The sequence below is a fragment of the Protopterus annectens genome, chromosome 11.part0 (genome assembly GCF_019279795.1).
Source record: "Protopterus annectens isolate FY-2018-M chromosome 11.part0, PAN1.0, whole genome shotgun sequence".
Taxonomy (NCBI): domain Eukaryota; kingdom Metazoa; phylum Chordata; order Ceratodontiformes; family Protopteridae; genus Protopterus; species Protopterus annectens.
This window is the reverse complement of record NC_056745.1, coordinates 298,383,649-298,406,187: the sequence shown is the minus strand read 5'-3', so window position 1 is coordinate 298,406,187 and position 22,539 is coordinate 298,383,649. Positions and strand designations below refer to the sequence as shown.

At 42.7% G+C, this 22,539-nt stretch overlaps 1 protein-coding gene across 1 annotated transcript in view; it reads right to left on the bottom strand.

The window, feature by feature from the left end:
• The window catches only part of GYS2 (glycogen synthase 2), a 730,647-nt gene that overhangs the window by 285,563 nt on the left and 422,545 nt on the right, over positions 1-22,539 (bottom strand). The window contains exon 6 of the mRNA XM_044087805.1: positions 13,497-13,614. Coding sequence (XP_043943740.1) covers positions 13,497-13,614 — 118 coding nt within the window. The remainder of the gene's footprint in view (positions 1-13,496; positions 13,615-22,539) is intronic.

The window sequence follows — 22,539 nt, the reverse complement described above, 5'->3', positions numbered from 1 at the left end:
TTACACTTGATTGCCCAGTAGGGCACAGCTCTTTATTCACCCAACAACCAAGCGACTAAGCAGCTCACCCTACTATTCAGGCATAACCAAAGAACAATTTTAGGTGTACTCTCCAGTCCAGCTAGTGAGTCTGGGTATCCTGAGGCAGTTACAACTGCCTCATGTACACAGACAAGCCTCTCCTCCTACCACAAAACACTAACTTAGGCGAGAGATACAATTATACAGCCATGCTGGAGGCTAAGCTGTCTCCACCCAAGACTGGAACAGAGTCAAGAGGAGAAGGCCAAAACTTGCACCACACCTCCAGCCACACACAGACCTAAATTAGCACTGGCAAAAAATACACAAACGCACAAAAACATACTCGGAGGCTCTAAATAAAAACCTGCAAAAGTAGAGACCTCTAAAGCAGATATCCAAACAACCTGTACCTCCAGTCACAAATCAAACAACACAAACCACAAAATCAGTACGCTGCACAATCACAGCCCTTAAGGCGAAATAACATACCCAACACACTAGTAATAGGTGACTATAGTCAGGCACACTGACGTCCCACTCACTAGGCTGGACAAGCAGAAGGTTGCTGTTAGCTGCCTGTTGGTAGTCAGAATCCACCACATAACACAAGCACTCAGGTCACTCCAGAACAAGTACAAATATGACTGTCATTGTTCGTGTTGGTGTGAATGACCTGAGATGTACCTCCCTGGACTGCATGAAAACAGACATGGAAGAGCTCCCTGATCATGTAGCCCAGGCTGGTATGACCCTGACCCAGAGTAGCATCCTGCCCTCACCAAGAATGATACCTCTGTATAAAGAAAAAATTATCAATTTCAACAATTGACTAAGCTTCTGGTGTCATTCAAAGGGGATCCAGTGTGTCACCCTGGAACAACATGCTCGACGAGCCGCATTGCTTTGCTAGAGACTGCTTGCACGTCACCCCCTAGGCTTTTGAATACTGGCAAAGGCTCTTGCTGCCCCCATATAGTGCCTTTTTTAGGCAAGGCTCAAAAGTCAAACCCACCTCCGTAAACAGCACAATTAAAAAACTGAGGGTTATGCTACTCAATGCCAGGAGTTTAAATCTCAAAATGCACATGCTCGAAGCACTCCTCAGTATGGAAAATGTAGACATCTCTGCAGTAACTGAAACCTGGTTCAAGGCTCCAGAGAGCACCTCAGCACTACTGGGCTACATCTCATACCACACGTTTCAGCCACAGAACACTGAAACACAAAAGGAGGTGGTGTATCCAGATTCATCAAGGATACCTACACCTCTAGGTTAGTGGCGCAGCATACCACCTCTAAGATCATCCATGTGCAACTAACATCGAGCAAATCTGCTAAGCAAATTGTGGCCTGCTACAGATCATCTTCTATGACCCAGGACCTCCACTCCACCTTTCTGGAGACACTGGAAAACAAAGGTCCTACCAAACACCCTGATATTGGGCGATTTCAATTACCCTACCATTATAACTGGGAAAACTACTAGAGTACAAACTCTCAGGACCAGCGATTCCTGGAATTCAACAACTCAAATGCCCTGGACCAGCTGGTAAACTCCCCTACCAGAGGTGAAAACATATTGGACCTGGTCATCACCAACATGGACGACAGGTGTTCCACACTGGAGGTTAAACTGTCACTGGTTAGATCAGACCATAAACTAAGCACTATGGAAGTCTGCACCCCACCACCACCCCCCAACTAAGGAAACCACAGTAAAAAAAACTTTTCTAAAGCAAACCACCTTAAGACAGAGGTGACAAGTTTCACTGACCCCACGCTAAAGGATAACGCTGCCCAAGATGCAGAAACCTTTACAAATGCACTATGAGCACCTACAAGGATTCATGGATCGTGGCATCCCTAGCAAAGCCAAGACTCGCTCCTCTAAGAGAAGCAAACCAGTCTGGTGGACCCCTGCCATAAACAGGCTATACAATAGGAGGAAATAGTTCAGAAAAAAAAAAAAACAAATTCCAAGGAAAGACATCCCTAATCAGTATCAATAAGAAACTAAGGTCGTTCATAAAATCATCTAAGGCCAACTTCAAAAGAAAAACAGCCAAGGTTTTAAAAGATAATCACAAATCCTTCTTTAGCTAAGTGGCAACTCGCAGATATGCACTGAACTAGTGCAAAATAGCACAAAATATACTGAACCTACTGATATTGCCAACATCCTGGCAGATAGATTCAGTGCAAACTTCACCCCCTCTCCCCCACAAAAGGGCCCACAATACTGGAAAAGTGTAGTGTCCCAGAAATCATACAGGTGAAAACAGCCCTTTCAAAAGCCAAAAATGCAGCATCAATGGGGCCATATGGTGTCCCAGCTTGCATGTTCTACAGAACAAACTAACCCCCCCACCTAAACACGTTGTTCAACCTCAGCCTCTCCACAGGCTACGTGCCTAGGGTGCACAGCAACGGTTATTCCTCTCCACAAAGGAGAGGCCACAACTGATCCTGGTAACTATCGCCCCATAAGCCTGACAAGCCTGGTCTGCAAGGTTATGGTGCGCATTATCATGGTGCGCATTATCATGGAACTCATTAACAAAGGCAATGGGAACCTCCAAACACTTGAAGCTGAACTGGGTCGGATCAAGGGCAGATCACACCTACTAAACCTGGTAGACTTCGAGACAGTCACCAAGGCCATAGACGAGGGAAAGGTGGTTCACACAGCCTACCTTGACCTCGCCAAAGCTTTTGACACCATTCCCCACTCTGGTATTACAGAAAAACTCACCAGCCTGAACATAAACCCCTATGTCATGAGATGGGTTGCCAACTGGCTTACAGACAGAACACACAGAAAGAATAGCGGGCTCCAGGTCCGACTCTAAACCAGTCACAAGTGGTGTCCCGCAAGGCTCTGTCCTGGGACCACTACTGTTCAGCATATACTTGTCAGAAGTACAGGCAAACACAGGAGGACTATGGCTAACCAAGTTCACAGATGACTGCAAACTGGGAGCCATAATCGACTCTGGCTGACACGGACATCCTCCAAAAGGGCCTTACTGAGACAGACACCTGGTGTCAAAGTCATGACCTCAAGTTAAAATGCCACAAAAATGCATAGTCATCCCATATGGGAAAAACAAAAACGCCCACGAATTACCACATAGGTTTCAGCCCCTTAATACAAAAGGGGTAATAAGAGATCCGGGGACCCAGGTAGATAGTAATCTCTCCTTTGACGATCATTGCCAAAGTAGTTAGGAAATCCTGTGTGGCCCATCTAATTACTAAAAGGTTCGCATCTAGAAATAGAGAGGTTATAGTGGCCCTCTACTTGTCACTCATCAGACCAATCAGTGTACAGTGCCCCATTTGGGATGTACTTCACAAGACACTTCCAACAGCTGGAAAGACCACAAAAGTACCTCAAGAGGATTACTGGCCTCAAACACATGTCCTATGCAGCCCAACTGAAAAAACTCCGGCTGTACTCAGTGGCATATCGTTTACTCAGAGGTGATCTCTGCCTGACTTACAAAGCCATGTCCAACTCACAATTGATGGACATGCTCCACCTAAAGATATCCAAGTCACTGCGAGCCACATGCTCTAGTGAGCTAAATCTCACCACAATAAATAGAACATGCTGGAGGGACAGATTCCTGTCAGAGAATCTCCATGCATTGGAACAAAATTCCAAACTACATTAGGCAGAGCCCCTCACTAACACTTAAGAGAAACCTTGACGAGTGGATGGGTAACAGAAAATACACCCCTGGGATCACTTCATTGGCTCTGCTTGAGAGAGGGTCAGTTAATCAATGGGGTGATGAACGCAGACACTCTGGCTAGGCTTATAAATGCCTTCTGGCAGGTAGCCTAGTACCTACCTATGAATCTATGCTCAGATTCAACCACAGGCACCAAAGAATCATTTCAACGTCAAAACTATAACTGCAATTGGTTATCATAAAATTGCAAAAAGTGAAAACCCAGCGACTTATTGAAACAAAATGTAATTTAAGAAACATTACCCCAGGAGGTTACTTGATCAGAAAAGATGGACTCACAAAGTTGATGGCCTTGCACCTCTGTATTCTGAGCATCTATAAATCATTAACACCTTGCGACATTGCACTAACTGAAAATGTTTTTGAGAATATGTATGGATAATAATGAACATATAAAATTGGATAAGAATTGATTTTATGAAATAAAGAAATTTATGAAATATAGGTTATTTGTAAGGACAGACCAAATAAATTTAACATTTTTAATTGAAATGGTTTTGTCTTTCCCAGTTGTAATTTACAGTTTCACCACTAGGTGGCACTACCAACCAACTCCCCATAATTAAACCTAATCCTTGCAGAGTTTGTACCTCACCCCAGTGGATTCCCCTCCACTTAAATAGTATTTAGCTTTGCCCGTTGGCTTTGGCAAGCTTTTTCTTTCTACATTTTAGCATCACCTCTGCTGCTCTTATCCATCAGTCCCTCTGAGCGCCTCTCCAGCTCCAATACACTGATGTTATACACCTTTCTTCTCCTCGGTTCTAACCCACTGTTCACCCTCTGGGCTCCCTCTGCCCACAGATCTCACCCGCCCCCATTACCTCTGCACTTCTAGCCATAGAACCACTCCCACACCCAAAAGGTCCAATCACAAGCTCACCAGCCCCACCCATTCAACCCCTCACCACTACTCTTACTCTCTCCCAATGCAGAACTAGCTTGATAAATATCATACCCTTCCACTCAACTTATTCTCCAATTCCACAAATACTGAAATACCAGCATGACTCTAAAACCTACCTCAGTTGTACCCTCTACCTCCTCTTTCTTTTCCTAACCTACCTTCACCTTCTCAGCAGTTCTCCAAATTTTAATCAGTCTCCCTCTTTTCATGTAACTTTTCCATACAAAAAACATACATTAAACACACAACCATTATATCCTCCCCATCTCTTTCTTCAAAACAGCCTCCTATTCCATTACAAACCCATTCCTGTCCACAGCAACACACTACTATAACACCACCAGAATCTCAAACAGGACACTAATTACCAACCGTCTCTCTGGTGACATTCACCCTAACCCCAGCCCCTCTCCCACTCAGTCAAACTCGTGCCTTCCTTCGCCCTCCCTCATCCTGCAAATCCTTTTTGCTACATTGCTACACTGCTCAAAGTTTATGTAACAAAATTCCCAACTTCCATGCCTGGCTGCATCATAACCAACTAGATATTCTATCAGTCACTGAAAGATGGTTAAAGCCCCAGATAAAAAATCCTGGGATCACCCCCCCCCCCCCACTACAATATCATTAGAACAGATAAAACCCTTAAGAAGGGCTGTGGAGTAGCTTTTCTCTACTCCTCTCCTCTTGCAGTTACTCCCTTAACTAAACCCATACCCCAATTCACCAATGCCGAACTAACTCTGACACTCCTTCAGATAAACAGAAACAAAATCATATGTATAGCCACTCTTTACATTCCCCCAGGAGACACTATTCTTGAGGATATCCTCTCCTTGTTCTTCTCTAACATTACCAATGAGACCATAATCCTCAGTGATGTTATTAACTGGACCGATATTCAATCTCCTACTTCCCCGCACAACAAACCTATACAACTTCTCACAACTAACTCTGCTACCAGGCCCTCTAAGCACTACTCCTCTGGTACTACTGACCAGATTCTTGTTTCTCAACCCATTACATCTCTAACAGTTGTGTCCTGACACTTGGTGATCATCTTCCCTCCTTTGCTCGCTGCCTTCCCTTTCCCTCCTGCTTATAACTATCCCACACCTAATCTCCTCCAACTCTCTCAAAAACCTCAACCCTGAGACCACCTCTAGCTCGAACACAAACTGGAGCCCTCTAGATAATGCTGTAGCCTACTTCAATACTACAGTCATAGACCTGTTAAATATCCCTGCTCCCTCCAGAGCCAAAAGAATTAAAAGTATAACTGACCCATGGTTAACCAAAGAAACTACAACTATCAGGTGTCTTCGTGACAAAGCATGGAAACACATTACCAGAAAAATAAACCCCCCACTGCCCTGAATGAATATAAACTACTTCACAACAAAGTAAAAAAACTTATTGCATCCGACTGTAAACCCTACTTCTCCATAGGTTCATAGGTAGGTAGGTACTAGGCTATCTGCCTGAAGGCATTTATAAGCCTAGCCAGAATGTGTTGGCTTTCGCCACCCCCTTACATTAGTTCCCAGTGCCTCTGTCTAGCAGAGCCACTGAAGAGATCCCTAGGGTTAACTTGGCTTCCCATCCACTCAAAGGTTTCTCTTGAGCGTTAGCGAGGAGCTCTGCCCATGTAGATTGGAATCTTGTTCCAAAGCATGGGAAGTCTCTGGGACAGGAATCTATCCCTCCAGCATGTCCTACTTATTGTTACGGTGAAGTTTAGATCTCTAGATCATGTGGCTTGAGGGGATAAAGGTTTTCTTTAGGTGGAGCATGTCCATCAGTTCTGGGTTGGACATGGCCTTGTAAGTCAGGCAGAGATCACCTCTGAGTAGGTGATATGCAACAGAGTACAGCTGGAGTTTCTTCAGTCGGGCTGCATATGGCATCTGTTTGAGGCCAGTGATCCTCTTGGTGAGGTACTTCTGTCGTCTTTCCAGCTGTTGCAGGTGTCTTGTAAGGTACATCCTAAATGAGACATTGTACTCTATTGATGGGTCTAATGAGTGATGAGTAGAGGGGCACAATGACCTCTTTTGATCTGGATGCAAACCCTTTTGTGATTAGGTGGGCCACATAAGATTTTCTAACCACTTTAGCAATGTGATTACCAAAGGAGAGATTAGCAATGTGATTACCAAAGGAGAGATTACTATCTACTTGGGTCCCCAAATCCCTTATTACGTTTTCCATATTTATGGGACTACCACCTATGTGGTAGTTTGTGGGTACTTTTTTCCCCAAAAGGGATGACTATGCACTTTTTGGCATTTAGCTCAAGGCCATAATTTTTGACACCAGGCATCAGTCTCAGTGAAACCCTTTTGGAGGATGTCTGTCACCGGAGTCTCAATTATAGCCCCTAGTTTGCAATTGTCTGCGGACTTGGTCAGCCATAGTCCTGTGCTTGCCTGTACCTGTGAGAAGTATATGCCGAACAGGAGGGGTCCTAGAACTGAGCTGTGGGGAATGCCACTTGTAACTGGTTTAGATTTGGACCTAGCTCCCGCAACTCTCACCATGTGGGTTCTGTCAGTGAGCCAGTTGGCAACCCACTTTGCGACACAGGGGTTTAATGTTCAGGCTGGTGAGCTTGTCTATAATACCAGAATGGGGAATGGTGTTGAAGGCCTTTGTGAGGTTTAGGTAGGCTGTGTGTACCACCTTTCCCTCATTTACAGCATTGATGTCTCAAAGTCATCCACCAGGTTTAGGAGGCATGATCTGCCCTTAAAGCCGAACTGGGTAGGGTCCAGTATTTGGAGGTTCCCAATGTCTCTGTTAGAGTTCCATGATGATGAGCAACATAGCCTTGCAGACCAAGCTAGTCAGGCTTATAGGGTGATAGTTCCCTGGGTCTGTGGTGGCTCCACCTTTGTGGAGTGGAATAACCGTTGCTGTGCGTCACTCTATGGGTACGTAGACTGTGGAGAGGCTGAGTTTGAACAGTGTGTTTAGGTGAGGGGTTAGTCTTTGAGCTAGTGTAGGATGCAGCCTGGGACACCGTCCGGTCCCATTGATGCTGTGTTTTTGGCTTTGGAGAGGGCTGTTTTAACCAGAGTATCTGATTTCAGGGGCTCTACATTCTTCTCGTATGGTTATGGGCCCTTTCGGGGGTGAAGTTTACACTGAAACTGTCTGCCAGGATGTTGGTGATATTAGTCAGTTCAGTGTATTTTGTGCCAATATGCACCAACTCAGAGCAGATCTGAGCAATGCCACTTAGATTCTTGACATAGCTAAAGAAAGCCTTGTGGTTATCTTTGGAGTCCTTGGCTATTTGTCTTTTGAAGCTCGCCTTGGATGATTTTGAGAGATCGTAGTTTCTTGCTGATACTGATCAGGGATGTCTTCCCTTCTTGGGATTTTAACTCTTTTCTGTACTAGTTTTCTCCTTCTATTGTATAAGCTTGTTTATGTCAGGGGTCCGCCAGACTGGTTTCCTTTTCTTGGAGGAGTGAGCCTTGGTTTTGCTTTGGATTGCATGAGCCATACATTCTTGTAGGTGCCCGTAGAATGCATTAAAGGATTTTGCAGCTTGGACAGCATTATCCTTTTGCACAGAGGCTTTGAAATTTTCGACCTCAGTCTTAAGTAACGTGAAGTTTGCTTTTGAAAAGGTTTTCACGGTGGTTTCCTTGTCCGGGGGTGGGGGCAGAATGTGGATATCCAAAGTGACTTATGGTCAGATCTAACCAGCAAGGGGTTGACCTCCGGTATGGAACACCAGTCACCCATGTTGGTGATGACCAGTTCCAATATGTTGTCACCTCTGGTGGGTGTGTTGACCAGTTGATCCAAGGCATTTGAGTTTATAAATTCTAGAAAATGTTGGGCGAGGGAGTTAATACTTGAGTAGTTCTCCCAGTTAATGTTTAGGTAATTGAAATCACCCAATATTAGGGTGTTTAGTAGAACCTTTATGCTTCTTAGTGTTTCCAGAAATGTGGAATGGGGGTCCTGGGACATGGTGGGTGATCTGTAGCAAGTTACAATTTGAATTGCAGTTTTACCCATTGTTAGTTGCATGTGGATGATCTCTGAAGCATCACGCTGTGCCACTAACCTGGAGGTGTGGGAATCATTGAATATGGATACGTCCCCACCTTTTGTATTTCGGTCCAGGTTCTGTGGCCGAAATGTATGGTACGAGTTGTAGCCTGGTAGTGCTGGGGTGCTCTCTGGAGCCTTAAACCAGGGTTCTGTTGCTGCACATATATCAATTTTCTCCATACTGAGGAGTGCCTCGAGTGCATGCATTTTGAGGTTTAGACTTCTGGCATTGAGTAGCATTACCCTCAGTTGTTTACTTGTGCTATTTACGGCTGTGGGTTTGTCTTGAGCCTTGCCTAAAAAAGGGACTATGGGGGTGGCAAAAGCCTTGGCCAGTATTCGAAAGCCTAAGGATGACAGGTGCAAGCAGTCTCTAGCGAAGCAGCGTGACTTGTCGAGCATGTCATCCCAAGTGGACAGACACTGGATCCCCTTTGAATGACACCAGAAATTTAGCCAATTGTTGAAATCAATTTTTTCTTTATACCGCAGTATCATTCTTGGTGAGGGGCAGGATGCTACTCAGGGTCATTCCAGCCTGGGCTACGTGATCAGAGAGCTCTTCCATGTCTCTGGTGTAGTCCAGGGAGGTACGGCTCAGGTCATCCACACCAACATGGACAATGACAGTCGTATTTGTACTTGTTCTGGAGTGACCCGAGTGCTTGTGTTATGTGGCGGATCCTAGCACCCGACAGGCAGCTAACAGTAACCTTCTCCTTATTTAGCCTAGAGAGTGGGACGTCAGTGTGCCTGACTATAGTCACCTATTACTAGTATGTTGGGTATGTTATTTTGCCTTAAGGGCTGTGATTGCATGGCGCACACTTGTTTTGTGAACTGTGTGTTTCATGGTTTGTGCTGGGGGGGGGGGTGGAGGTTGCTTGGATGTCTGCTTTGGAGGTCTCTGTTGCTTTTACAGATTTTTTTATTTAGAGCCTCCAAGTAGGATTTCGTGTATGTGTGTGTTTTTTGCTGGTGCTGGTTTAATGCATCTATGTGAGACTGGTGGTGTGATGCAAGTATTTCCTTTCTCCTCTTGACTGTCTGACCCAGTTCTTGGGTTGAGAGAGCTTAGCCTCTAGATTTGGTGTATAATTTCATCTCTCGCATGTATTAGTGTTTGGTGGTAGGAGGAGAGGGTTGTCTGTGCATGAAACAGTTTTAACATTCCCTAAAAATGCCCAGATTCACCAGCTAGACTGGAGAGTACACCTGAAATTGCCCTTTGGACATGCCTGGATAGGTACAGAGAACTGTTTTACTGAATGGCTGGTAAGGTTGAATAGAGTGCCTTGTCCTTCTGTACAGTATTGGGGGGGGGGGTCTAGTGGTAGGGTTTATAAATGCTTGCTATGAGTTTTGAGCAAGTGCCGGGCTGGGAAATGAATGGCTTGAATGCTTAAGTTGAAAGTTGGTCTAACTCAAAGGGAACAATTGAACAGGAGACTTTGGGGAGCCAGGAATAGTTGTACCCTAGCTAACCGGTGCTGCCGGGCATGCAAAACCGGGCAAATGCGTTTTTTACAGCAGGAAAATGAAAGATAGAAATTAGCCCAAAATGGCCAATAAACTAATTTAGGGCAACACAATGAACATCTTCCTTCTATCAAAGTAAGGTATGGGCAAACAGATTTGTAGCAGCCCTGAATTCAGCACCAACTTGAAAACTGGACTATACTAGCTTAGAAAGGTGGGAAACAAGCATTTCTTTTTTTTTTTCAGAAAATAAAGCTGATATAATCAAAAAAACACTAACTGCACAGAAAAGGATACTGGTTATACATCTCCACCACCATCCTCAATTCTGGCAAAAGAGAAAACCCCTGCCCTGACCCAAATGCCTCTGACCTGTCCTTAGTCACCCAATTTAACTCCTTTATTGATTCCATAGCCAAACTACTTCCTTCCCCAAGAAAGCATCACTTCCACCTCCTCCCATCTCTTCCTCCCCAAAACACTACCACCTCTCAAATCCCCTTCCTTCACTATCAAACCCATTCCTCCTTCAGAAACTGAAACTATGCTCAAATGCCTCTGATGACCTTTGTCCTTCTTCCTCAAAATAACTGCTGATGCCATCGCCTTTCTCATCTCCATTCTAATAAACCGGTCTATCCAAGAAAGCTATGTAACCCTACTCTGGATAAAGACCTTTATTATACCCCTTCAAAAAAACAATGACATTCCCAATTTTCGGCCAATCGCCATCTTATCCTCTGTCTCAGAAAGTTTTAGAAAAATGTATCCACCTTCAACTCTTACCCTACACCTCAGACAACCATCTGCTTACCCCCACACCACAGATTCAGACCTAGCCACAGTACCACTACCACTCTCCACTCCATCAAAACAGTCAAAGCCCATGACTTCAGCTGCCTAGGGTCAACCCTCCTTCTGAACTTAGCCAAGGTCTTTGTTACTATCTCCCATAACCTTCTATCCAAGCTCTAATCTAAACCAAGCTCTCTAATCTAAACCTATCCTAGTCTATCAACTGGTTTTCTAGTTACCTCTCCAACCAGCAAACTGTCAAATGGAAAAAAAGCCACCTCCGCCTTCCTTAATACTCCTATGGGTGTAACCCAGCATTCTATACTGGGTCCCCTACTGTTCAACATTTTCATAAATGACTTCCAAACATTCTTACTGCTAAACTTATTCAAAATGCAGATGACTCTGATCATTTGCTGTGCCACTTCCACCTCCACTCTCTTAAACCTCAGGATGGTCTCTCTTATACCAAACACTGGATGTTAGATAACCACCTATCACTCAACGCATCAAAAGCTAAAATGTTATTTACTCCTTCAAAAAAATGCTATTATAGACAAGAACTCACTAGCCAAAACAATACCTCTCTCAAAGTAGCATCCCATGCAAAGCTTGTAGGAATCCTCACTGATGAACGGTTAAAATTAGATAGCCACCTACAATATAAAGAAAACTCACCAGAAACAAAGCATGCTATAATCGCCAGAACCACTACATCTCTCCCAATATTAAGCTTGTACTCTCTACCACCTACCTCATTCCTTCTCTTTTATATGCGCCCCACTTCTTAGTAACCTTCAATCTTCTCTAAAGTATCCTCCTGCTACAACAAAATTTCTAAGTTTGCTAACTGCTACAAATCCTCATCTCACCACTGCAGCGCCCTACACAAACTAAATTGGCTTGAACTACCCAACCATCTTGCCTACATTCAACTTACTCATGCCCATAAACTCATCTTCAATCCCTCTCTCTGCGCCTACCTTGCCATCCCTCTCTCTGCGCCTACCGCGCCTACCTTGCCATCCCTCTCTCTGCGCCTACCTTGCCTCCTGTTTCGAAATCCATCTATCCAATACACATCCAAGATCCAATAACCAGAATTTGCTTGACCTGCACAAACCTGCTCGACCACCAGGCAAACACCTACTATCCTTTTCCCTTGCTAGTCTCTGGAACTCCCTGCCACCACTCATTCGTACTACCCATAACCTCCCTACCTTTAAGACCCTGCTTCATTTCCATCTCAAAACCCTCTGGGAATGTTCCTGCTCTCATACCACGGACTCTCCTCTATTTCCCCCATTTCTCACACCTTTACATCGCTCTTGTCCTTTTCGTCATGCTGAACTCGATTGACACTTTCCACTTTTTTCTAATCTTACTCCTTACTCATACTTACTTCTTACTGTCCCACCTTTCTTACATTCAACAATCAATACTTCTTATCCCCCTGTTCTATTATAACTCTAAGATTATATGTAAAACTTTGCCAACCCTTTAACAAATCTAACAGTAATGTGCACTAATTTATATTTATATATATATATATATATATATATATATATATATATATTTTTTTTTTTTTTTGTGAGAGAAAGAGCATTTGTCCTTTTCTTTTTAACTGTATTTTCACTGCAACTGTAGATTTTTATGCTTTGTGCGAATGTATTGTCTATCATACATCATTGTCACGGAGCTTCTCTCTGGGGCCCCATTGAAAACAGGCTCTTCCTGGCCCAATGGACTATAGCAGGAAACAAACTAAAATTAAAATAAATAAAAAACATTTTGGAAGAAGTTACAAAAAAAATCAGATTATGGTTGTAGAAGGGGGGGGGGGGTGTCAATTATGGAACAAGGATGATGCAAGAAAAATGATTAGTAAGAAATAGAAGCGTGTATGTCTGCCTGTAAACATGTATATTTTGTAAATACAAAATTGTTAAAAAAAAAAAAGCCCCTACTATTTTTGATAGGTGCCATGGGACCTTTTACATTCACCTGAGATACCACCAACTCAAACAAATGTGACCTCAGTTTAATGTCTCATCTGAAAGGCGACACTCAGGAGTGCACTTTACGCTGCCCTTCAGAGTAAGGGTTGTCCATTACCCCACCTATGGCCCCATTTGACCACAATCTGGCTTGGATTTCAGTGAAATACAAGGAAAACGATAGTGTATTTTGGCATCTAGCTGTTGCCCTGTAATCATAAATGAATGACCAGTATTCATCCTACCAAAACAGACACTACTTAGACTAATTTCTATTATTTGGCCAACTAACAAGTCTTTTCTGTAACTTGTAGCATCACATAGTTTACACCATGGTACTGTGCCTAAAGTTCAAAGTGTGTTGCTAAATTTCAGTGACTTTTGTATTTCCAAGATTACCCAGTAACACTTAGCAGGATAGAAAGAGCAGCGGCTGTTTTTAAAAAAGTTCTAAAATGCACACACCCGTAAAAGTGCCCTCGCACAAAGTCCTGGATCTTCGCTTTGCATACTGCATGTAGATTTTGAAACTCGTGTGTTGCAGAGAATTTCTTTATGTTTAAGCCATTTGGAGTAATTACATCTGAAACAGAACAAAAATGGTTATAAACATTGTTTTACCATAAGTACTTCTATACTAAACAATAGCATTTTATGTAAGTAATTAACAAGTTTATTCTCTTGCTTCAAATGCCCCATGACCTGAAATGGGGCATCTCTGCAGTAGCCCACTTTTTGATTAAAATGACCATGCTACCACTTCATAAACTAATTAATAAGCAATACAGCAAGGAAGGCAATAATTTAACTTTTAAGCTTAAAGTCAGACTGAGTTGCATATAATGCATCTCAAATCTCTTTCAGCTACCTCATATTTTACACTTCTAAAAAATATAAACTTGTCTAATTTCTCTTGTCTGCATAAAAATATCAAACAGCTCTACATAAACTTCTGCAGTCCATTTGAAGTAATAGGGCCCACCAGTACATTCCAATCTCATGCTTTGTGCTATGTAATGGAACAGAACTTCAGCTGGCTACCATAAATTGGTTTAGAATTGTTCATTACTGCATGCTTTACACCCCTCTGTAAAATTTTCATTGTATAAAAATAGACCTTCACTTATTTGCTCAAGAATTCTGGACAAATACAAAAATAGAAGACAAAGGCCTAAAATTAGGGACACTAACATATTGTACTTTTTTAAGTAAGTAAAAAATAAAAAAATTAAATGTATGATGTCTAAAGTATTTACTGGCATTACCTACTATAATCCTCGGATTTACTAGAAAGTCAGAAATACGAAGGATCAAGAAAAAAATTAGGCAAAAATCAAGGACATCTGACAGGTATACTAGGTACCAAACGCGCAAACATGGCACCCAGAACAGCAAGTGAAATGACACCATCACGCTTAATCCATTTCAACAATGGAAAATGCCATTAAAATGTAATTTCTATTAATTTCACTTGAAAACAGAGTAAATACCATCAGCTGTATGTGCAGTAAATTTGCTGTACATTCTTAATACATTTTATCATGTTACTATGTTTATACATTTATATTCATCATTTATCCTTGTTGAATACTTGATTTTACTCCTTGGTCTTGCTGCATTCTTACATTTGCTCCACTGGTACTGGGATCATGACTGCAGGGTTTTCTGACCAGTTCATTTACCCAGTTAAACTGCAGTAAATAAATGGGGCTCCAGCAGCCTGCCTACTTTTAAAAGGTCAGCACTGTGACTGCAGACTATGACAAAACTGCCTAACCATTGTGCAATACTGAATCTCTCCATCTACAATGCCCTGCAGCTAAGTAAATGTATGAAGCTGTCAAGTAAATGTATACTCTAAATGACTTTTTGCCCCTTTCCTGAAATGCAGACTAGAAAAGGTAGAATTTTGTTTACACAAGCACTACAGAAGTACAATGTGTAATGTCCCTTTAAAATTGTGCGTACTAACTGTGCCTTTGGCCGATTCATCTTGTCAACAAAAATTCTGGTCTACGCATACCTGTTGGAACGTATTTTGCCTTAATGGACATTTGCAAAAACTGCCTGGCACTTAGAGCAAAGATTATAGTTACAAGCCATTACAGAGCTGCTTCCTGACAAAGTAACTTGGCAAGACTATGCTCCTGGGCAGAGTCTGAAAAAGGTCCACATGGATCACTGCTCTACTCAAACTAGGAGACTTTTGTTGTGTTACTTTAAGAAAATGCATGCAGGAAATGAGTTTTTGTTTACTGCAAAAGTAACCTGTTGGATGGTTAAGAGCAGACTGTACTTGCTTTATGTTAATTAGCAACAGGTGTTCCTGGAGTACTGGTTCAATACAGATGAAACTACAATACTCCAGATCTCATACCTGAATGGGCAGCATGCCAAACAAAATGTGCTGCAAGTGAAAGTGGTGGAACTGGTGTCCACACAAGTTAAGGGCTGGAATGAACTGTTTTAACACTCAAGTTGTTTTTTGTATAATGCAATATGCAACACTTTTGTTACTGCTATACCTGCCTAGAAAATTCTGAAAACATCTAAAAGTAAAAGATCTACTCACACACATGGTAAATATCTAAGATACACACTTTACGGTTGGGAGAAACCAGTGAATTGCTAAATAGTATAGCTTCATCCTGTAGACCTGATTTTCACACTTTAGTTTGCAACATGAAGCTGAGTATGCAAATACCTTAATCAGATAACTGCTCATGAACATCCTTTGCATTACTCATTCGCCAGTTACCAAATTAATATCACTGTTATTCAGCAATGTGCATATTACTTGGCTATGTCTGGCAGTCTGGGAAGGTGTGTGTGAAATCTGATCACTCGTACAAACAGCAGTGCAAGTTCTGTGAGAAGGCAATGCTGCTTCTCAATTCTTGGCTGTAGTTTCGTCTGCAAGGAGTTTGCATATCCTCCTTGTGGGTTTTTCCCAGGTGCTCTGGTCTCCAGCAAGGAGGGCTGCAGGAAGCTGCAGAAGGTGTGGGGCTCTATTATAGCAGACCAAAGATAATTACCTATGATCAGGCAATCTTTTTTTGCCGTTTCAGTATGTACACAGTTATAGCCAGTTTACAAACTATGGACACATTTGACTGAAAAGCAAGCTAGCCTTGGGTGAAATGGAGCCCTACACAAAGGACTCTATGGGTCTCCCTTTTGGACAGTACTCCCCACCTACACTTCCACCTATGGCCCTCCCTTGTAGTCCCCTCATTTTGGCCCCACAACATTCACAGATTTGTTTTACTTTAGTTTCCTGCCACACATTTCACACACCCTAACTGGCCCAAACTGCACTTCCTTAAATATGGAGGCTGCAAATTAAGTTGGGGATCTACAAAGCACCAAAAAGTCATAAGGATCTAGATGCTCTGAGGTGTATAACTTTTTGATTTAAATGAAAGCCTGAACAAAAAATCATGAATACAGGAAAAAGTTCAGTTTTATTTTTTTCTTTCAAGGAAAAGTTTGTCTGAACCATAATGCTCAAAGCTAACAAAATATTTCTCCAATAAACGGAAAAGACAAATGTAGTCCTTCCCAACAGCCTTCCTGCCCCTCCAAAGAGTTACATTCTATGTACCCTTCTGAATTTAGTTTAGGATGAAATTAAAGTGCAAATTTCCAAATATGTACATTATACAGTTGAGGATGCGGGAGAATAAACCAAAGCACATGGATAAAACCTACAGGGAGTACATGCAAACCCCCACACAGAAGGTTTGGGTTGCTGGCAAAGATTCCAAATTCTGTTAAATGGCCATGCTACTTGATGTAATACTGCAATGACAAACTGCTATCATGCACATCTGGCCCAGACTATCACAGACAGAGCACAATGCTGATCATTGATGGTTGTGGGAAGTGAAAAAATGACAAAACTTGCAACCCTGTGGTAGAGGTGTTGTAGTGCATCTAAAAGTAGCATTTTCAGACAATTCCCTTACTCCTCAATTACAGCTACTTTACTGAACATTCCAACCTCGGACTGCTGATTGTTTAAAGACTATGAGCTGACTTCATATAAATGCATACTACTACTTCTACAAAGCTACAAAGGAGAAAAATTCAGGAAAGTACAGTTGGTAAGCAAACATAACAGTGGATGTAAAAGTTATCACTACTGCAGTAGTCTAAGCTACATGGGTTACTCTTGCATATGATACAACTGGCCAGCTTCCAAAGCTTCAGGTCACCTTCCATGTGCCCACACCTTTAGTCAACTTGAGTGGAGATTAATAAAGTTTGGTTTGCTAACTTAGCTTTAATGCCAGCTGACAGAGGGAGGCTAAGCCCTGACAGAACACTACTAGGAAAGAAAAATACATGTCCACACCCTGGCATAAAAAAACACAAAACAAGGAGATGGAGAGAAGGAACAGATGTCACAGCACTGATCTTCCAACATCTGTTAGGGCAAGTTTACTTACACAACTGTACTGTTATATCATGAATGCAACAGCCTGAGCACTACATGTGGAGTACCATAACTTACAATAACTGGGAGGTGGAAGGTGAAGGGTCCAGGAGCCCCCAAACAATGGTCTTAGCAAAGCCTGTCCTAGAGCAGGAAAAGGAATCCATGTTTTACTGCTTTGTAAAGGTACACAGAGGACCAAGTTGCTGCTTCGAGAATATTTGAGTGTATACCAGTACCAAAAAACTAGAGAAGCAAAGGCCCTGAACAGAATGAGCCTAGACCCTTCCTGGAATGGTTTTGTTGTGGTAGGAACAGCAAAATGAAATAGCCTGATTCAACCATTTGGAAATCTGCTTTTAGACAGGTTGTCCCTTCATACCTAACCTTGCCAAAGGTTTTGAAAGATTTTTATTTTGTACTGTCAAGATAATACCAGAGTTGTCCATGGATATCCAATGTATGAAGTATCCTTTCTCCCTCATTTTCAGCTCAGGGAAGAGCACTGGGAGACGGATTGTTTTAAAGTAAACTCGGACACCACTTCAGGCATAGAGGAGGATAATTATTCAAAGAAACCCTGCCTCTGTGGAAGATTAGATAATGTTGATCCACCAAAAGAGATGCTCTTGCAGAGACCAAAGCAATCACAGAAAAACAGATTTCCATTAAGAACCTCAAGTCAGCCTAATGAGTTGGTTCAAATACAGCAAATGTTAGCTTCTGACACAAAATTAAGATTCCAAGGAGGAGTCAGTAGTTTTCTGGGCCCTTAATTTTGTTACAGAAGCTAATTGTATCTTTCTCACGTGCAGTCTTGCAAGAGGCATCACAAAAATAACAGACCCCATGAGACCCAACACACAAGTCTGGGACAGATCTATTTTTTTTTTTTTCGTGGAAGAAAAGTTCTTTGTACCGAGTGCCTAGTTGGCACCCCAGAAACACACCCATCTGATAAAGTCAAAAAGGGCTTTTTAATGGTCTCTTGAAATCCTAGACTATATGTAGGAGATTCTCTGACCAAGCTGAGAGATACTTGACACTTTGAAAAACTCTAAGATAAGTATGGAAAAATGCATACACCCTGTGGCCTTAATGGCTATAAGAGGAGGCAAGGCACTTTGCAGACACCTGTGGTGCAGTGGAGAGCCCAAAAGGTAAGGAAGAAAAATAATGTTATCCAGATTCACAAAACCTTAAACATCTGAAATCTGGATGTATAAGACTATTGTATGCATCTTTAATTCCAAGGTTACTAGAAAACCCAAATGAACCAACTGGGGAAAAGGAACAGCTACCACCACTGAGGCGCAGAAAGGTTTGGTCTGGTGGATAAGGAGGAATCCCCTGGAAAGGAGGAATTTTGTTCCACTGCCATTTGTATCATAGATGGTTCACATTCAGGACCCATTTGTCTAGAACAATCTGTTGCCAAAGAAATGGAGATTCAGATTTTCTGGAAGAGGTAAGGGACTGACAGGTGTGTGTGTGTGTGCGTGTGTGTGGTGGGGGGGGGCAGATAATGCCCTTTATATAGTCATTCTGTCTCATTTGACAGCTCTTTGTTCTGGGACATCCCTGCACTCTTTGTGAACCTCCCTGCTATTACTTTTTAATGTCCGTTTACCAGCATTCTGATGAGACTATTTTGTTTGACAAAAACTGAACAAGGAACAAAATCCCTTTGAGAATTTAGAGGAGTGGGCTCAAAACTCAAATTCCCTGAATCAGCTTACTTGTCACACTTGATAACCTCTACTGAAGTGGATCTGAAAACTATGGAGAATTCAGAATTGAAAACTATGGAGAATTCAGAATTTAAATTTGCCAGTTTTTGGGACATTTTGAGAATGCAGTCAGACAAACCTCATAACATTACCAGTGGCAGAAGCCTTGGAAGCAGTATCTAGACTCACACACATGTAAAAATATGAGTACTGGCCGGAGAAATGGAAGAAACTAATTTCTACAAACTAGATTTTTCATAAGTGGAAAAAAACAGCCAAAACATTCCTCGCTCATACTTACACAATTAGTAAGCACAAAGTAGTAAGAGCCTGACAAATTAGAATTCTAAAAAAATAAAAGTTGCAGGAGCATACGTTTTTCCCAAAGATCAATAGCTTTACCATCTTTAATAGAAAGATTAGGATTAACCAATTGATTTGGCGGTAGCAGGTAAACAAAGTTATAGCTGCTGGGTCGAGGCTGGAATTAGTGCAGAAAAAACTTGAAAGACTGAGGCACTTTGTAGATTATATATCCTTTCGTAGGCTTGGCTGCCAGAGGAACCATAGGGTGTGACAAACGCATCCTCCAGCAATGCTGCTATCACTTGGGGGATGGTAGAGGGTTCTGAAAATACCAGCTGTAGCAAATCACAGCATTTTCCAAGGGACTGAGAAACCTCAATGTTCTTCTCATTAAGCAATAGCTCATCCTGGAAATAGTCTCAAAAATCCTTCACAGGGAGATTCAGATACCACTTTCTTCACAGAATCTGAAACGGAAACCTGAGAAAACACTGCATCTGTCCCTTTTCATGCCCCTACAGATTTCAAATCTTGAACCTCTTCGGGGAAAGAGTAATACCTTTATCCTTTACTAGAAACAACCTTACAAGGGTCAACAGTCAGAAGCAGATGCTAAACCAAGCCCAATAAATTAATCTTGTTCACAGAAACTGACAAGTTAAATGTTACGTTGTCTGACAGAATGACAGACAGCTTCCCCAGAGAAGCATAATATTCTGGCTAAGCAAGGGCACATCCCCCACCCCTTCTTCCACGACCAATACCTGTGGGCTCTCCCTTGCACAAAAAGAGGTCCCCAACAGCCACAGTGGCTGTGGCTAACCCCCAGTTCTTGGTGGATGTATGAACACAGACACACAGGTTCATAGGTGTGTACTAGGCTAATGGCCCTGGAGCCTTTACAAGCCTAGCCCATAGGAATACCCTGGCATCGTGCCACCAAACCTTAGTTCCCAATTCCTCTGTCGAGTAGAGCCACTGGGGTGATCCCCGGGGTGAATTTTCTGTTTCCCATCCACTAAAGATTTCTCACAAAGGGCCAGTGAGGTGCTCTGACATGTATGGGAAGTCCAGCATGCTGTTAATTGTGGTAATGAGGTTGAGGTCTCTGGAGCATGCGTTGGAGGGATCGGGATTTCTTTAGATGTAGCAATTCTAACAGAGCTGGGTCAGACATGGCTTTGTTAAGTCAAGCAGAGATTGGCTCTAAGTAGGTGATACGAGACAGAGAACAGTTGGAGATTTTGAGTCTGTCCACATAGAACAAGTGTTTACTAAGATCCCCTGTAAGGTACTTTTGCAGCCTCTCCAGTTGTTGCAGGTGTCTAGAGAGGTACATGCCAAATGGGGCATTGTACTTGATGATTGGCCTAATGAGGGAAGAGTAGAGGGAGACAATGACCTCTTCCTTCCTAGATCCAAAATCTTTAGTAAAGAGATGTGCCACATAGGACTTTGACCACAGTGGCAATGTGGTGGACAAAAGAGGTTGCTGTGAAAATGTGTTCCCAGAACCCTTATAATGCCTTGTGTTCAGTGGACTACCATCGATGTGGTAATTCATGAGAAACTGTTTTTTCCACAAGGGGATGACTACATTTTCTGGCATTGAGCTTAAGGCCATGGTTCTGACACCAGTCTTTGGTCTCAGTGAGGCCTTTCTGTAGGCTGCTAACATCACTTGGGAGTTAATAGCTCCAAACTTGCAATTGTCTACAAACTGTCAGCCAGAGTCCCTTCGTGTTGGCCTGGACTTCAGAGAAGTAGATACCAAACAGGACAGGACCCAGGACTGAACCCTGTAGGAATCCACTCATGACGGGTCAACAGTGACGGAGTCAGCTACTTTCACACTGGGTTCTGTGAGCCAGTTTGCAACCCACCTAGTAATACAGGGGTTGATGCCTAGTTAGTGAGCTTTTCTAGGATTCTTGATTGGGGAGCGGTATCAAAGGCCTTGGCCAGATTAAGGTAGGCTGTGAGAGCCACCTAGTCTTCATCCACAGCACTGGTGACTGACAAAGAAGTGGACCAGGTGGAGCAGGCATGATCTACCCTTCCCAAAACCAAACTTGTGTGGGATCCAGAATATGGAGATTCCCTATATCCTTGTTTATTTGTTTATTAGGTCCATGATGATGCATTTCATAGCTTTGCACATCAGAGTCCTCAGGCTAATGCGGTGATAGTTTGCAGGGTCTGTAGTCGCTCATTTGTGGAGAGGGATGACTGTAGCAGTGCACCATTCGGTAGGGACAAAGCCTGAGGTGAAGCTGTGATTGAATAGGGCACACATGTTAGGTGCCAGTTCACTCTGTAGTTCATGTAGTCCAAAGCCAGGGATACTGTCAGGTCCCATAAAAGCTGTGTTCTTGGCCTTGGACAGTGCTGTTTTCACCTGTGTAGCAGTAATATTGGATGCATGGCAATCTACTGGTATTGTGATTGGTCCTTTGGGGGGGGGGTGAAGTTGGCACTGAATCTGTCGGCTAGTACATTGGCAATATCTGTTGGCTCAGTATAGCAGGTACCATTGTGCAGTAGCTCAGAGCAAATCTGGGTATTGCTGTAGAGATTCTTTACATAACTATTGAAGGCCTTGTGGTTGTGTGCTACAATTCTGTTTTCATAGCTAGCTTTAGAGGATTTGATGAGGGATCTCAACTTTTTGTTGAGGCTGATAAGGGGAGTTATTCCAATCTTGGGACTTCACCTTATTCCGCATCAGTTTCTTCCTCTTGTTGTAGAGTTAATGGCAGGGGACCGGTTCTGTCGGGTACAGCGAGATGCATGCATTTGTGTACGTGTTAGAGTGCAGTGTAAGATTCAATTATGCAACTATTCTCCATTTGCATGGGTGCAGGGAAGTTAGCTTTGGAGAAGTTTTTCATAGCGGTTACCTTTGCACGGGTGTGGGGGGGGGAGGTGAGAGGGATGTCATTTACATATACACAAACACATACATACAAATAAGCACACACACATATATCTATATATATATATAGATACATATACACACACACACACAAAAACA